Source organism: Emydura macquarii, unplaced genomic scaffold, assembly GCF_026122565.2.
Source record: "Emydura macquarii macquarii isolate MOO-44397 ecotype Brisbane River unplaced genomic scaffold, CSIRO-AGI_Emac_v2 contig_2531, whole genome shotgun sequence".
NCBI lineage: Eukaryota > Metazoa > Chordata > Testudines > Chelidae > Emydura > Emydura macquarii.
Window position 1 is genome coordinate 1,340,736 of NW_027132668.1, and position 18,629 is coordinate 1,359,364.

Consider the following 18,629-nt stretch of genomic DNA (forward strand, 5'->3'; position numbering starts at 1 on the left):
CTGCAAGAGACCTGCATAGGCTACTATATTCCATTCACATATTTATCATTTCAGAATGACATTTTGCAACAAACATAAAAATAATGCAAGGCAGCACCAGGCAGATTTTTTTTCCTGCTTAATAAAAGAAAACATTCCCTTATGTTATTAATACCTGGAATTATAACCAACAGGTATTCTGATTGTTAAACAAGGCACAGCCAGTAGCCTTTACACACACAAAATGTTACTAATTTTGGTTACCTTCAGCTTCTTGGACATGCAGACACTGAGCATGCTCAGAATTTAGCTTTGGGGATTTTTTTAAATTGGTATGTAACTCACCAGTGGCTATGGCCCAGTAAACTTCTGATCCATTCAATAACTCACCACATGCTATGGCAGAGTAAACTGGTGATCCCGGAACTTGAAGTAAAATTCGAAACGGAGCAACACGTGCATTAGAATCTAGCACTGCATCCAGGGCACCTACCAAACGACCTGAACACACACAAAAAAAGGAGAATGACATGTTTTAATAACAGCAGCACCAACTCTCAGAGACCTGTTTATCACTAACAGACCTATCCACATTTAAAACCATGAAATTAAGCACAGAACAAAACTGTAACAAAGCTCTCTAACATTGGCTTTTAAAATGAAGAAGCATTCAAATGCACCAGAGACTGGAGCAATGGTTCTCAGCCCGGGACGGTGGGACCCCCTTGAGGGGGAGGGGCGCCAAAGATTCCAGAGGGTCCAAGAGGCTTCAGTAATATTGATGTCAATTAGCCCCATGAGCTCCGCGCTGGGCACAACAGCCTCGAGCTCTGTGCTGGCCGGAGCAGCCCCCCCCCCCGAGATCCATGAAGGACAGAGTGGAGGAGCAGCCTCCCCAGCCCCTTACCAGCCAAGTGTCCAGCTGGAGCAGCCCCAGCCAACCTGCCAGAACCCACCTTCATTACCCTCAGTCCATGAGGGATAGGAAAAGGCAGGGCCACCCGGGGCATGCAGTGGAGGCTACACCAGGGAAGGCTTAGCTTCTTACTCAAGTAGTAGTAATTTATTATGTCATTTAATGTCATTATCATCATCATTATATACGTTTGTAGCCAGCGAGGGGGCGGGGCAGACGGGGTGGGGATTGCATGTTTATCTAGTGTTAACTAGTGGGGCTTTCACTCAAAAAGGTTGGGAACCACTGGACTAAAGGGTCAGGCAAACCAAACAGACGACCAAGTTTTTATGCTTCTAGATGGTTTATCATGCCATATATACATATCTCTGACAGAAGCTTTGAAACCCAAGCTATACTTAGAATACATAAACATGTATTATTTAGAACAGTCTCAAATGCATTGTGTCTCAGATTCTATTCCATAATAATTGGCTCCTGAGTAAAAGAAGTCTTAGCATATTATCGCTCACTGTTTGAACTGAAGTCATGGATTTGCAGGCGAAAATATAACACAAAGAAAATACCAAACCTTCTCCAATGATTTAGGAAAAACTATCAGGAAAAAAAATCAAAATTTCTCCGACTACAAAAGATGAGCACTTAAAATGTGTATTCCCTCCTTGCCTCATAAAAAGTTCTAATTCTGTAAGATGGTCTTAAAATTCTGTATTTTGCCAACAACAATAATACAATTAGAAGCGCTCTATGAGTCCACATCCTGTCATCAGAGGGAACTGTAAGACAATGGCATAACACAGTCTAGCCTGCAAATTTCAAAATATTGAAGATCATGTGATCAACAAAGAAAGCAGCAGCCCAGAGACTAATTTTTTTATCCTGATAATAAACCTATGAAAAGAAATTTTTTAAAACATTTAGTGTAGGCCTGACACAGTCCCATTTAAGTCATTGGCAAGTGTTAAAGCTCTTCAGAAAATCCTGATAAAGGTCAGACTTGTGAAATATGGTTATTTGCTGAGAATACACAAGAAATGCACTCCTACAATGAAGCCATATAAGTACATGGAAAATGAAGGGTATTGATCTTGTTTCTCAGTTTGTGCAAATTAAATTCCCTTTTCTGTCCCTGAATGACTGATCACAGCAGCCAATTCCTCTTTCCACTCTCTACTTCTGCTTAACTGTTCCATAGTGTTCACTAACTGTAATGAACAGTTTCCAACTAAACACAAGTATGAAATAATTAAAATAATAAATGCCACCCATCCTCTGATTAGCCAAGTTAGCAATGGTTTAAATATTATAAAGACAAAATATTGAGATGCCAAAACTCAGAAGAATCCTTTTAATATACTATTATATTTTTTAAAAAAATCTGAGCCAGGTTCATACACAAACTCCAATGATTCACTGGAATGTATCTTTGAAGTCTCCTTTTTACATTAGTTTTATATTTTCATAATCCATATCATACATGAGGGGCCTGCCTGAAGTTCAATTAGTATCTATGAAAAGGCTCTCATACATTTATGTGGGATTTAGATTAGGCCCCAATCTATTTTTAATGTGGGTAGGACGGAAAGCACTTTCTAGTTTTACAAGTAAGAGTGTGGTCTAGATTTCTGATCTCACATATATGCTGCTGATTCCAGAGCGATAAAACAAAGGTGCATCAGTAAAGAAGAATAAGCAATTAATGCATGTTTCACACCTATATTTTGATTATTTTCTCCAAGAGAAAAATATTAAATATTTAGTGCAGGCCGTAACAATTTCCTAGTTTGACATAAAAGGATATCAATAATCTTTTTGAGGTAGCCTAATTCCTATGCTTTAACACATCTGTTTTTGAGGTGTTACAGCAGTAGCATAGTTTGAAATTTAATTGAACAAAAATAAGTCTTTCAATAATTAACTATAAATCTATAAAAACTATGCAACATTAACCAACATTTGTACATGAATCTGGTGAAGATTAAGTAAAAAGTTTAATATTAAAGAAAGGATGAAATCTACTTAAATGATTCAAATGGTGCTGCTTTCCTAGTGCTTTTTGTATCATATAAACTCTGAACTCGGCACAATATTTGTAACATACAACAAACTGCACAGTGCTTCCCATTGAAGGAACCAGTAACAAACATGCAAAAAAAGTAACTTTCTAAAGGGACACAATTTGAATTTTAAAATTAACTTTTCCTTTAGGGTTTTGGTTTTTTTTTAAGTTTCTGATAGAGCACCCTTTAAATAGCATGTCCATATATATTTTTAAATTATTTTTCCTATACATTACACACACACAAAATATACATCACTCCCCTGTTGATGTTTAAGGATCTTTTTAACCATGAAGAAACTGACTGACTTTTACAGTAAAAAGCAAAATTTACTATCCTTAAAGACCTATCAAAATAAACAAACTAGGGGGAAAAATAGAAAAATATGTTTTACTAACTTTGTTACAGTAATCATAGATCTGTCTTGATACTATGTACGGAACAAAAATGACAGAAGTAAATATGATTTTCAAGTTCATTGCATTTTTTAAACAATAATACTGACAGCCCCATCTCAATTTTTCAGCTTCAAACACAACACAAAACCATTTCAGCGGGAAAAAATAAAGCTACCGAGAATAAGATGCAGCTGATTTTATATTGCACTATAGAAAGCTGCCGCCACAGGTTTTCTAGTCAGACTTCAGAGTCCAGTAACAGATCATCTCATGAGCATTACAAGTCTTTTCATGATTTTATCAAGATTACAAAATATGCAGAAATGCAAGGTAAAGGTCCAAGTCCAATATGGATGTCAGACAACAGTGGGGGGGAGGGGGCATGAAGGGGAGGGGAAAGAAATCGCTTTTCTGTTCTAAAATCAGTTTGTGCTCAGTAACACGGACACGGGATTTCAAAGCAAGAGGGGAAATGTTTTACTTGTATTATGGAAATGAACAGCTCTCCAAGACAAAATTTGCACTCAACTACAATTTTTGTTTAGTTACATTTCAAATGTCTACCTTTATGGACATATTATACAACCTAAATACTGCAAATCAAATGCTGCAAAGTTATACCTTATATGGAAAGTACAACCAAATTAGAATTACAATAAAACTTCCAAATCAGAAATCCATTTTATAGAGTTCACAGTTATTTTATGCACACCAGTTCAATAAATAAATAAATCCAAGTACAAACTAGCAGGAGACTGAAGCACTATTTTCAGATCCTTTGACAAATAGTATTTTTGCTTTACCAAGATCACACTGCTACCTAATCAGCTTGGAAGCAGCACACTACATAACTGCATAATTCGTTGTTTTTATTCAGGTTAATTCCAATCCTGTGTGCAACACAACTCTTTTTTGTTGTTGTTGTTGGTTTTTGGTTTTTTTTGTTTTTGTTTTTTTTTTTTTTTTGGGGGGGGGGGGGGGGGGGGGGGGGCTTTTGGAAATTAGGGATACCTTATAAACACTTTCTGGTTATCAAATAAACTTGCAGAAGTATGATCCACCATTAGAGCTTAATCTGTATTTACCTGAAACCTCAAAGAGAAGATAAATTGCAATTTGTGATGTGACCCTATACTTTGTGTACCACAACTCACAGCTGCAGTCTAGAAAAGGACCAATTACAATAAAAATCAGTGAGAAACACTGATTTCTATGTAAACATATTTATTCATACTCTCAGGAATGTAGATTTCTCTAAAATGGTGTGAATTATCCATGTGATATTTGAAGAATTCCACTAAACTTTAAGAGACTAGATGTTAGAAAATTAAAGCTAGACTCAAAATTAGAAACTTGAAATCTAGGTTTGTAAAAAATATTTTTTCTTTCCACCTGTCAATTCAAGATTTTGGGGAAGTCATCTAAGATGTAATTAATTATAACAGGTCAGGCAGCACCTGACACAAAGATCTCTCTTCAAAGAACAAATGGCTCTCTTTGTCCATCTGCACTGCACCTAACACGCCTTTATGTAAAACTAAGGTAAAGTTTTCAAAAGCGCTTTTGTCCCATATACAGAGGTGACCTAGGCAGTTAGGATCCTAAGAGTCTTTTGAAAGTCAATGGGACTTGGAAGCCTAAGTGCTCAAGTCACTTCTGAGAAAGTCACTTAGGTTGTATCTACACTACAACGGGAAGGTGTGACTGCAGCATGTCTAGGCATACCCCAGCTAACTTTGATTGAGTTAGCTCACTAAAAAACAGCAATATAACCACAGCAGCATGGACTAGCCACTCAGTACAATCCCATCTAGGACCCTGGGTATATACTCGGGCAGCTAATTCAGCCCTGGTCTACACTTACCTGGAGATTCGGCGGCAGTCAATGGGAGTTACGCAAACTACGCAGAGTAGCTTGCATAACTCACGTCGACTGCTGGGCTTCCCTTCTGCGCGGTGTCTTTACTGTGCTGTGCCAACGGGACCAGCATTCCCATCAACGCAGCGCTACGCTACTTGAGGGCGTGGTTTTACTCAGTTGACTTCCTGATCAATTGAGCGGGTCTACACTGACCGCTCAATCGATCCAGAAAGATCGATCTGGCGGCGGCAACTTTGCCGCCGTCAGCATAGACGTGCCCTCAGACTGCTGCTACGCTGTAATTTGTATTGAGCTACGCAGCTCGATTAAAATTATGGCTATACATGCTGTAATGACACCTCCTGATTGCTCTGTAGGCATATTCCTCAGGTGCTTTTGAAAATGTTAACTAATCTAGCATCAGATTCTAGATTCAAGGGTTTATAATAGAGCCTAGCTTGCTATAAAATTCTTGCTCCACTAGTGCATTAGGGAATAGTACTATTTTGTTCTGATATATCCATACTCCATGGCTCATGAAACATTTTAGTGCCCTGTGTCATCCCTGCTTCTCATATCCTCTCTCATCCAGAGGCTTATAAGCATAATCAAAACAGGAATCTGAGAGCAAAACAAGTGGTCAGGTAAAAAAACGGTTTATAAAAAGGACACTAAATACACTGAATTAAAACAGGATGCTTCCACCTGTTGCAACATGAGTGAGGTTCAAATTCGGGAAGACAGATAATGGTTGTGAGAAACACTTTCTGCTTTATATGCCAGACAACAAGGATGAGACTTTGGGCAAGAAGTAATACATGAAAAAAAAAATCACAAGAAAATACAGAAGTTATGTCTTTTCTAAAACTTTATAGAAATAAATATTAACAATGAAATAACTTCTGACTGGAATTAAGTATTATTCACCTAGTTTCCTCAAACTACACCTTAGAATTTTTGTTGCATAATAATTGCAATTCTATAACTCCCTCCATCTGAACAGCTCATGGCACTTTGCAAACAGTCTATCAGAAAGTTACAATACACTGTGAGGTAGACAGGTATCTGTACGTTACAGATGGGCAAAGTGGATAAGCAACTTGCCTGTTATCATAGAAACTCAGCAGAGCCAAGAAGAGAACCCAAAACTTCCAACTCCTAGATCCCAATTTTTCCCTTATGCTCTAGCTGCTTTATGGTTAGTTTAATTGGCCCCCGCTCAGTATTCACTTTGATGGGGTAGAGCTATTATAACTGCCTTGCTCTGCTGATTCCCTCTGAAGCATCTGCCACTGGCCAGTGTCAAAAGACAGAATACTGGGCTAGATGGACCACTGGTCTGACCCAGTTATGGCCATTCTTATATTCTTACCAGCTCTATACCACCCAGCTGAACCTCTTAGCACAAGTGATATGCCTGGGAAAAAAGGCATATGGATGGAAATTGCTGTGTTCAACTGCCAAGCTCCAGCTGTCAGAACATTCCATTAGGTTCACAGGCAGCTGAACATAACTAATTGTAGCAGTCTACGGCTGGTCCAGCTCCAGGACAGGATAGGAGCAGGAGAAGCGTAAAGATGGCTTAAAGCATCTTTACACCCCCTACTTCTGATCTGCACTGAGCTCATTTCAGGCACGGCCCAGAATCTGGCCCCTATCCTTGTGGGTTAAATACAGGCAAAAAACTCGGTTCTGGTTAGCAGGGACTTAGTATAGCAGGCTATACTGTTTGTGTTATTTCTTAAACTGAGCATCCAGCATTATGTTCTTTGTGAAGTTGGAAGTTATAGCCCATCAAGGTAAGCTTTTACTTTTAATGGTATTCTTTCACAAGTTGTTGTTTTTTTGTTTTGTTTTTGGTTTTTTGTTTTAAACATTTTCTTTGGGTTTATTCTACTCTGAAGTTTAGCTACCCATAAGCTTCAAAAGCTAATATCCTTGGAAATTCAAGTTACAATCAGGGGATCTGTTGTCACTGGAGTGCTGTAGGAGGGTGAAAGGGATGTGATATAGAACAGGAAATAAGGAAGGAGTGTGCACATGCTTTCCCCACATCCTAAAACGCCATACTGTACTTCTCCTAGCATATTATGAAAGAAAAAATATTTGCCATGACTCCCCTCTTCTCCTCAGGCCATTTTTCCGAGTACGTTTTGTCCACATAATTCTTGCAGCAGGTTGTCATGTTATTTAACAGCAGTCAGCATGACAGCAGCCTAAGATATACTAAGATAAGGCTGCAGCCCATCTTGGTTCTAAAGTCCACAGAGCTAAAGCTCTGTCACACTACTAATCGAGGAAAACAGTTTCCAACCTAAAAATTAATGTACCCAATAAATATGTTTTATTAGACTTACATGCTGCCTTTGATAGTCTCTAAATTGCCACAATATAAATTCTGGTGAATACTGTCTAAAAAGAATATCTCATACGTTTTGTTGGTTCTGTACAATGTCCAAACAAGTTATTAGGAGCTTTGTAGTATTACATAATTCTAGTAACCACAAAAAATTCTTTAGAAATTACCTATCTTGTTTTTCTGTGGAGTCTGGCCACTACAATACAATAGCCACAAATAAAAACGTATTCCCTCTATATTTAGTCCAATCTCATTTTAGCTGGTAAGTGATTTTCAGTGTTAAAGAAGCTGATGTTCAAAATTTAAACAGATACCATCCATGCTTGTAGGCTAAACATTAAACCAGAAAACTCTGTTTTGATTTGCAGGTGCATTCTTGACTTTCAAGGCATTTATAAACACAAATCACTGTATTATCTCCGGGGATTTATAACATGCTGCTCCTCCACGCTGTTTGCCGGTTCCATTTTGCTTTAGAACCTTTAGGCGCCTAAGAAGAGAGCAGGCAAAGCAAATAGATAATGCCACCTGCACACATCAAAACCACAAAATGTTGTCAGTGCTGTGGTCCAGCTGAGGAACTGGGCATTCATATTACAGCCTTTGTTGAGGATCGAGAGTTTATTCATACATGTGATTACATGCTTTAAGTCATTTGCAGTCCAAATTCACTTATGGAGGGGTCACCTTCTTCTGGGACAATTTAAGAAAAACATGTTTTTTTTAAGAGAGACCTTTTAAGATGTTACAGTTAAATAACAAAATAAGAGGGAGGGAGAGAAATATGATATCTGAATTCCAGTTGTGTGCAAGGATACAAAAACATTTTGATTAAAGTCTAAGAGCAGGCTGCTGCAGCACTTCAGTTAAGACGCTACTACACCAGTGGGAGAGCTTCTCCCATCGGTGTAGTTAATCCTCCTCCACGAGAGGCAGTACCTATATCAACAAAAGAAGCCTTCCTGTCGACACAGTGCTGTCAACACCAGCAGTTAGGTCAATATAACCGTGTCAGTCAGGTGTGGATTTTTCACACCCTGAGTGACATAGTTATACCGATGTAAGTTCATAGTGTAGACTTGGCCTAAGTAATTGAATAATACATTGGTTAGAAAGAATCATTTTCTTCTATGAGGGGGAGTAGTGATAACTATAAAGCCTATTCTATGAAAGTTGTTCCATACCCCTAATCATGTTTGTGGTCCTTCTCTGTACTTTTTCTACTTCTAATATATTGTTTTTTTAGATGGGGCAACCAGAACTGCACACAGTATTCAAGGTGTGGGCGTACCATGGATTTATATAGTGGCATGTCTTTTTCTTGACCAGTCATCCAGTTTTGTGAGATCACTAACTCTTTGAAGTCAATTTTGGTTTGAACTATCTTGAGTAATTTTGTATCATCAGCAAACTTTGCCCCCTCATTGTTTATCCATTTTTCCAGATCATTTACAAATATATTGAAAAATAATTGTCCCAGTACAGATCCTTGGAGGACCCTGCTATTTACCTCTCACCACTGTGAAAACTGACCATTTACTCCTATCTTTTGTTTCCTATCTTTTAACCAGTTCCTGATCCATAAGGGGGCTCCCCTCTTATCCCAAGATTGCTTACTTTGCTTAAGAGCCTTTGGTGAGACACCTTGTCAAAGGCTTTCTGAAAGTCCATGTACATTACATCTACTGGATCACCCTGGTTCACCTTTACTGACCACCCCTCAAAGAATTTTAATAGATTGGTGAGGCATGATTTCCCTTTACAGAATCCATGTGGACTCTTCCCCTATGTATCATGTTCATCTATGTGTCTGATAATTCTGTTTTTCACTACAGGATCAACCAGTTTGCCTGTTACTGAAGTTAGACTTACCAGCCTGAAATTGCCAGGATCACCTCTGCAGCCTGTTTTAAAAATCAGCGTTACATTGGCTATCCTCCAGTCATCTAGTACAGAGACTGATTTAAGGGTTAGTTTACATACCACAATTGTAGTTCTGCAATTCCTGTCTGAGTTCCTTCAAAACTCTTGGGTGAATACCATCTGATCCTGATAACTTATTAGTTTAATTTATCAATTTGCTCCAAAACCTTACCTATTGACACCTCAATCTGGCACAGTTCCTCAGAATTGTCACCCAGAAAGAACGGCTCAGGTCTGGGAATCTACCTCACATCCTCCACAGTGAAAACCAATGCAAAGAATTCATTTAGTTTCTTTGCAAGGCCCTTCTTCCTTGAGTACTCCTTTAGCACCTTAAACATCCTGTAGCTCCACTGATTGTTTGGCACGCTTCCTGTTTCTGATGTACTTAAAAAAAGATTCAGTGTTAGTTTTTGTCTCTTTGGCTAGCTGCTCTTCAAATACTTTTTAGGCCTGCCTAATTATACTTTTATACTTGATTTGCCAGACTTTATGTTCCTTTCTATTTTCCCTAGTAGGATTTAACTTCTAATTTTTAAAGGATGTCTTTTCTGTCTCTAACCACCTCTTTTAGTCTCTTGTTTCGACACGGTGACATTTTTTTGGTCTTCTTACTGTTTTGTTTTTTAAATTTGGGTATATGTTTAGTTTGAGCCTCTATTATGGTGTTTTTAAAAAAATTTCATGCAGCTTGGCAACATTTCACTTGTCACGGTTTCTTTTAATTTCCATTTTACTAGCTTCCTCATTTCTGTGTAGCTCCCCTTTTTGAAATTAAATGCTACTGTGGTGCATTTCTTTGGTATTCCCTCCACCCTCCAAGGATGTTTAATTAAATTATATTATAGGTCACTATTACTGAGTGGTTCAGTTATATTCTCTTCTTGGACCAGATCCTATGTGCCACTTAGGACTAAATCAAAAACTGCCTCTCCTCATGGGTTCCAGGACTAAGCTGCTCCAAAAAGCAGTATTTAATGGTGTCTAGAAATTTTATCTCTGCATCCTGTTCAGAGGTGACGTACCCAGTCAATATGGGGATTATTAGGTTTCTCTGTAGCCTCTCTTATCTCCCTAAACATTTCACAATCACCGTCCATATCCCGGATGGGTGGTCAGTAATATATTCCCACTGCTATGCTCTTATAATTCAAGCATGGGATGTCTATCCATAGAGACTGTATGGTACAGTTTGATTTATTTCAGATTTTCATCCTATTTGACTCTGCTTTCTTTCACATATAATGCCATTCTCCCACCAGTGTCATTCCTACATATTTTGTACCCTGTTATTACCATGTCCCATTGGTTATCATTGTTCCACCAAGCTTCTGTGATAACTATTATATCAATATCTTAATTTAATACCAGGCACTTAGTTCACCCATCTTCGTATTTAGACATCTTGCACTTGTATAGAAGCACTTATAAAATTTGTCAATATTTGTCTGCCTTTTTGTGATGTAACTGAACGGGACTCTTTCGTTTGACTGTTTCTCTTCAGCTCCTACCTGTACTTTATCAACTTCTATCCTCTCCTCTTTAGTGGGCTATAGAAGAGAACCCCCTTTAATAAATTCTCCCGCTAGGCATGTGTCCGTCCAAACCACATGCTCCTCCGCACCTGTCAGCTTTCCCTCAGCCCTTAGTTTAAAAACCCCTCCGTGACCCTTTTAATTAAATATGCCAGCAATCTGGTTCTGTTTTGGTTTAGATGGAGCTCATCCTTCCTGTATAGGCTTCTCCTTTTTCAAAAGGCTCCCCAGTTCCTAATAAACCTAAATCCCTCCTCTGAATACCATTGTCTCATCCACACATCGGTTCCCAATTTGAGTTCAAGATGTTGGTTGTGACTTATGAAGCCTCGATGGCTTAGTACCTCCCTACTCGAGACCTCTCCCTGAGGCATACTGCAACAGCTGCAATCAATGGAGACATTTAATACGGTGTCCCTTAGCATAAGAGGCTGTTAACAGAACAATGTTTTCCAGGAGGGGCCCTCAACTTTGTGGCCTACTCACCCTTTTGGTCTGAAATAGCTTGGATTTTGGAGTATGCTAAACACACCTAATTATTTGCCCAGGTGTTGGGGGAGGAACAGGCATGATAAGGGCTGGTGTTTCTGAGGAATGAGGATATCGTTTGGACTTGATTTTATCATAATTGACATTATTTTTGGCTCGAGGGTGCATTGAACGTTATTAATCCAACTGTCCAAATCTTAAAATAGAAAAAGTTAAACTAGACATTAAAAGTGCGGAAGGTATGCTTTTGCTTTGAAAAGAATACACAGCACTAATCAAATCAAACAAGGAGGCTGAAACTTCCAACATTCACAGCCTCCCAAAATTACAGTAGTGTCACAGCCTCACTCTGTGTGACAAAAGAGCTCTGACTTTATATTATTATAAATTAGAAGGATTTGACACTACTCTCGATTATATTTCTTATGGACAACAGAGATTACCATTTACCTAAGGGGACCACAGATTACTTACAGGGACTATAGAAAGATACCAGCACGTATCTTAGTTATTACAGAACTGAACAAGTTCAACCAACTCCCTACCTTTTGCAGAGCTACAATGTTAGTGATCTACTACAAAAGGATTTCTTCAGTTATATGTATATACAACCCCAGAATCAGCCGGAGCTACTGAATTACATCTTGATAAAAGTTAATTTGTGAATAATTTCATCCTGAAACATATGCTTTGCAGAAAGCATTTCAGATTTCCTGCCTATATCCCTGACCCAGCAAAGCACTTAATAAGCATGTGAGTAGTCCCACTGAAGTCCATGAGATTATTCACATGGTCAGGGTTAAGCATCTGGTTAAGCGCTTTGCTGCATCAGGTCCCTTACGAGTCTACGAAACCAATTACGCAGAGTGGATGATAGACAATGATTTAAAGATTTCTCCTCACCTTCTCTTGTATGACAGTAGACCAGTTTTCCACACCATCTGCAACCGCAACTGGTATCAGTGAACTTTGCTAGCAGTTTAAGTGACTCTAGAGGTTATATGTTTCTCATATATACACACCAGTTCAAAGTTCAATGCAAATACACTATCCTGATGACAGAAACAGACATGAAAGACTATTGCCCTATAGTTCAATCCTTTGGGGATGAAATGAGAATATACCTAAACAAAATATATTCTTCCCCTGTGCTGTCTGTGTTAGGTTTACTTGTACCTTTTGGACAGATTAATCTGGAAAGAAGGGTGAAATTGGTTGCAGGGAAGAGTGAGTAAATAAAGAACAGACCCAAAAACAGTTCTTCTTGCACAGGGGCAGTGAAAGCACCATGTACTATCATGGTGGCTTATACTCCTTCGCACACATTAAAATGTATTAAGTGGCATCTGATCCCTCCTTTAAAAAACAAACAAAAAACCTCCACGATTTATCAAAGTTAGGACCATGAACTTTGGGGGGTCACAGTTATAGAATTTTAAAGTCAAAGATGTCTCTGCTATTTGGTAGGTTTGCACTGAACTAAAAATATTATAGTACTTTGCATTTTTATTGAATCTTTCATCTAGAAACATAACACCTATCAAACCTTGTGAAGTAGGCACTCTTAAAGCCACTTTTCACTAAGTTAAGGATGGAGCTAGAAACAAAACCCAGAACTCTTGACTCAGACACCTGCTCTAAAAAATAAGTAGTTAGTAATGTCACCCAAATGGGAAGAGATTTTCATCTGTTTTTAGAATCTACTTTAAAAATCCTAGACATTTCAAGCCATTTTTCCCCAACACTGAATGAACTTCAAGCATTTTCACTGAAAGTTTTACACTGGTTTTAACTATTTTTTTTCACTTTGGTTCTCAACATTGTGCTCATTTTTTACTGTCCCAAGTAAAGCAAAATGTTACAATTCTCTTTATGTTTATATGAAGTGCACTTAATTTTTTCTATTTATTTTTTTCCATCTGTAAGATGTATCTAACATCTAGGCCCTTATACAGTACAAACAACAAACAAAAGCTGATTAAAGAAATATGTCTAATTTTCTTAAGATGGGAGAGGTTATGAAGGGGAGAAAAGTAAAGGATAGAAAGAGAAAGGGTGTTTTCAGTTAGTCAGAGAAAACAGATCTATGCTAGCCTTATATAAAAACCTGTACGCACTGCAGATTTAGCTTCTGCATTTAGCCAACATGATAAACCAGGAATTTAGCTAGACAGCAAACACCCATTTTTTATTTTAAACTTGCAGATGTCTGCCATGGAAAGCTCAGAGACTTCACATTTGTGAATTTCAGGCACATGATCAACCTGGACCTAAAACTAACAGCTGTAGAGGCTATTTTTAGATGTGGAAATTAATCTCACTCATCCCAGCAATCAAGGAATGAAGAGTGGGCTGTATGTTCCATACAAGGAGGAGGGATAAAACAAAATATAAACCCTAGGGGTTAAATCTTGGCCCAATCCCCTTGACTTCAACTGGGCCAAGATTTCACGAACGTTACACAGTTGGAACATGCCAATCTCTTGGTCTACTGAATCAGAATTAAGCTTTCATAGTGACAAACAGTGAATGCCTGCCTACACAGCCAGGACATGCGCAAACTCCAGATAAAATGGAGATAAAATGCCACGTACTGACAAGAATCATAGAAAAATTCTACCTTTGCTATATCAAATAAACCATAGTAGCATTTAAAAGTGTCTATTAAGGAACAAAAAAGATTGTGAGATTTAAATATCTCATCTTTCTTTAAATTACAATCCATTATAAGAAATTTGAATTAAAAAAAATCCAGGTGTGTAATACAATCTTCTCTCTACAGAAGTCAGACTCATTGAAGAGCAGTATTCCTTCCTCTTTTTGCTTACCTCGGTCTTTCACCATACCCAACATGGTGTATTATCATTTTCTTTATGTTTTTGTCCAATTTGGATTATAATCTTCTCAGAGCAGGGACTTTGGACCAAATTCTGTTCAGTTACTCTAGAGTTAACCTGGTGTAACTCACTGATCCCAGTGAAGTTACTCCAGATTTACACTGTAAGGTCTACTGTCTTCATGTTTTCTTCTAAAAGAAACTATGCACAACTAAGGTGCTAAATAAACAATCTTGTACAGTTAAATGAAATAAAAATGCAAAGGTAAATTGGAAGCTATTTAATGAAAATACGAAGCAGCAAATGCACTATTAAATCTGATTTTCCGCAATATTTATTGATAGGATGACAGAAATCCTATGAACGTTAAGAAAGTATATGCAGATAGCTACCACTAAATCATTTTCTTGGTCCTACTCAATCAGTTTTAGTCCTGGATTTGTGACACTCCACCTGTTTCATTGGTTAATCATGTTCTAGCCACAGATGTAGAAAGAGAGCACGCATGAATTTCCTTTATTTATCTATCTTTATTACTGACTGCAAGGCTTTTGCTGATTTATTTGCGGTTCTCAGCGGGCATTGATAGACTCAATCTTGAGGGGCTCTGCTCCTTTCATTTTTAGAAGTCCCGGAGGGTAGCTCTCGGTAACTGGTCTACTACAGCCATCTGTATTATCACTGCTGCTTTTGGTGTGTATATGAAGCAGTAGATAGGCCAACACCATATTAACCACCATAAAGTCTAGACCTGCTTTAAGCAGAATTGGATAACATGGCCATTAAAATGATTGCAGCCAGTCTGTACTAAAGTTGCACTTGTAGTAGCTCAAAGATGTGAAATTTTAAGATAAATGCTAACATATCACTTTTGTTATACCAGTACAGCTCCCTTTGAGTTGAATTTATCAAGTGTCAAGTTCTTCGTCAGAGTCAGAACACAAACTCTGAAGAATCAATCCTTTATTTAAAAAAGGAAATACAGATCATCTGGCACTTAATATATTGCAACATGCACATGAAGGAAATTTAAACCACCATGATTGTGTGGTTTTCTCACTCAACACTTGTAAAAGAACAGCATGAGGGTTTTTTGTTGTTGTTTTTGGCTCACTCTTCTGACCAGCACACCTCTCCTTTCATTCTAGGTTAATCCACCTATTTTGAAAACTTCCATTTTTCTTAGTTTTTCTACACTGCCCATTACTTCGGAGTCTAAACACTGACTTAATATATTTGATGACCTTTAAGAAGATCACTGAGAGAAAAAAAAACCTAATTCCTTAACCTCTCCTTGTCCTCTGGATTATTTAAACCTGCTAACATTCATAGAAGACAAAGGCCACACTTTCTCTTCAAGGCAATAACTAAAATGCTGATAGCAGGGTGACCAGTACTGTACGCATGAGTTCAAACGCAGCTAAACAAGCACTTCATAAAGCGAGATACTCCTGAAGCAAAAGGACAATCGGATTTTTTTGTTTGTTTGTTTTGTTTTCCTTCCGACTGCGGCTGAATAAACGGCCCGCGGTTTCAGTGCCCGCGCCCGGCCCACAACCATCCTCACAAACTTTTTCTCACCCTACAGAGAGGGATTTTCCAGAAGCGAGGAGCATTTTGCCAGTCATTTATCCAGCCGCCCCTAGAACAAGCCACCCCGAGCCCAGTGAGTGGCTCTGGGAGGGCCGCCCGCAGAGCCCCTGTGCAGCCCCTGGCAGGCGGCTCAGGAACCCGCCGCAGCTGGACGCCGGAGTTTCCCCGGCAGCGAGCCGCGCCGCAGCCGCCCCCCGGCCCGCTCGCAGGGGCACCGCTGGAGGGCGGAGGAGGGAGGCCCTGCCTCCGCGCTGCACCCAGCATCAGCCTCCATCAGGCCCCGCCAGGGCACTGAACAAAGAGCCTGCTCCGGGCTCCTCCGGCACCAGCAGCCGCTCCCTGCCGGACAACTTCCCCGCGGCCCCGGCCGGAGCCAGCTCGCTCCTCCTGGCTGAGCCCCCGCGACGCCGGGCAGGTGGGGCACGGGGGGAGCTCCCGCTTCCCAGCCCGGGGCGGTGCGGTGCGGTGCGCGGGGGCCCCACCTGGGCGCCTCCCTCCCCAGCCCCGGGCCGGTACCGGTGAAGCGGCCCCCGCCGTCCCCGTGGCCGCGCCGCCGCTGCAGGACGAAGTAGCCGCTGCTCTTCTGGGTGACCCACAGCTTGAGCGCGTTCTTCAGCAGCACCTCCTCGGGCCGCAGCCACATCTTGCCGCCGCCCGGCCCGGCCGTCTGCTCGCATCGTTCGCGGCCCGACCCGGCCCGGCCGCGGGGGAGGAGCCTGGACGCGGAGCTGCCGCCGCTGCCGCCGCCGCTCCCTCCCCGGGCACACCGCAGCTGGGATTCGCGCTGCGGCCGGTGCCGGGCTGCAGGAGACACTCCCCCAATCCCCGTCCCCAGCCACGCCCCAGCCCGCAGTCGCGCCTCCCCTGGCTGCCCGCCCGGGACCCCGCATGGATCAGGCTCTTAGAGCCGGTTCCGAGAGAGAAAAGCCCGGATCCCCATCTGCGGGGAGAGAGAACCTGCCCCGGGAGCGGCAGCGCCTCCCACCCCTGTCCTGGGGGTGTCACTAATTCCCCTCAGCCTTGTTCGAGTCATCAGACTCAGCAATTGCTTAGGGCCCCAGCAGCGCAAGGGGATCCCCTAGTAATTATTGGTATGTGTTATGGGGCGTGGAGCAAAAACATTCCTGCTCAGGGCTCCCAATGGGCTAGTACCAGCACTGACTCCCCCCTTCCCTTCATTCCTGCTGAGAGAGAAATAAAATCATTGACTCCTCTGCACTCATCCACTCCATGCCCTCCACCCATCCCCACTGCTAGGAGTCAGGAACCAGGTTCTCCTCTTCCCTCATCATCCCCTCCTGTTCCCCTCAGAGAGACAGGGCCTGCACATTCCAGGACAGGTCTCCCTTTTTTACCCCTCCGGGAAGGCAAGGCCAGTATGGTATATGTTAAATACCATACTGCTCCCTGATGAGAGATGTTCAGAAACTCAGAGCCCTCTCTCAGCATCAAAAATCAACCCTAGTCAACACTCCTAAACGTGCCAGGGCACTAGCATACCATATCTGCCACCTCCTCTGCCGTTCATACATAGTGTATTGCAAATTTTTGGCATATATTTGCATCAGTTCAGATACAAGCCATGTGCAAGTTCCTTCGTATTTTAAAGTCACTCTGTAACAACTAGTTCCAGAGGGTTAGCGGTGTTAGTCTGTATACAGCAAAAACAAGAGTTCTGTAGCAGTCTTTAAAGTGTCACAGAACTCTCGTTGTTTTTGCTGTAACAACTAGATTGCTTGCTAGGTTCCATATACTGTATACACATACAATAGATAATTAGTGTTCATGAGCAGGATCAATAGTTTCCATATTGATCCTACTAATTTTCATGTTCACAAGTCATAAAAAGATTGGGGAGGAAGGAATACCAAATGTTTTCTTTTCTGGATCACAATTGTGCAGACCTACTGATTTACATCCTGAGCCTCCAAACTCTTAAGTACCTGCTTAACTTTTAAATCAATGGAACTATTCACATGCTTAAAGATATGTAACTGTGTAAATGTTTACAGAATCAGGGACTTGATTATCACTTAATCCTCTAAAGTATAAGAAAAATCAGGAGCTGGCTGAACATGACTGAAATGGCTTAGTGTTAGGATTCTTTCTCAGCACACACAAATTACTATTTATCATTTGTATTACTGTAATACCTAGGAGATCCTAGTCAAGGACTAGGACCCCATTGTGTGAGGTTCTCTACAAATAGTTTAAAAAGATGGTCCTTGCCCCAAACAGTTTACACTCTAAATCTCTTTGACCTTTGTGAAACCCACCTGGCATCAGAAGTTAAAACAAAAAACAAAACAATAACTTGATGGAGGTTTCCCTATTGAAGGTCCAAACCTTGGAGGCTAAGCAGATGAGGTAGATCTTCACTAGTTTTTGTTAAGAAAATGCAGTGGGATAGGCATGCATACCCTTGGTCATTTTAAATAGTTTTAAAGAAAGGATTTTGAAAACCAAGCAGTACTACTGTAAAGCCTGGTATTATTTTACACTGGTAATCCTGATGCCCACTGAAATATGAATGTCTAATTCCATGTCCAGAGTTCTATCTCTTGGTCAGATTCTGATCACAAATAATAGTCAATCTGAAGTGATTCCATTACAACCAGCGGAGTAACTGAGATCAGGATCTCATTCCCTCTCTAGAGACTCAATCAATGTGGACTAAAT

The 18,629-nt window shown here is 40.4% G+C and overlaps 1 protein-coding gene across 2 annotated transcripts in view; it reads right to left on the bottom strand.

Annotated features, from left to right (window-relative positions):
• The window catches only part of TBC1D8 (TBC1 domain family member 8), a 71,503-nt gene extending 54,685 nt beyond the window's left edge, over positions 1-16,818 (bottom strand). The window contains exons 1-2 of one of the 2 annotated variants that reach the window (XM_067563569.1): positions 16,467-16,818; positions 370-480 (exon numbers count right to left, since the gene is read on the bottom strand). In XM_067563569.1, the coding sequence (XP_067419670.1) occupies positions 370-480; positions 16,467-16,593 (238 nt within the window). In that variant the 5' untranslated portion in view covers positions 16,594-16,818. Of the gene's footprint in view, positions 1-324; positions 481-16,466 lie in introns of both variants that reach the window. The other variant, XM_067563568.1, reaches the window with a different exon arrangement.
• Between the last annotated feature and the right edge of the window lie 1,811 nt (positions 16,819-18,629).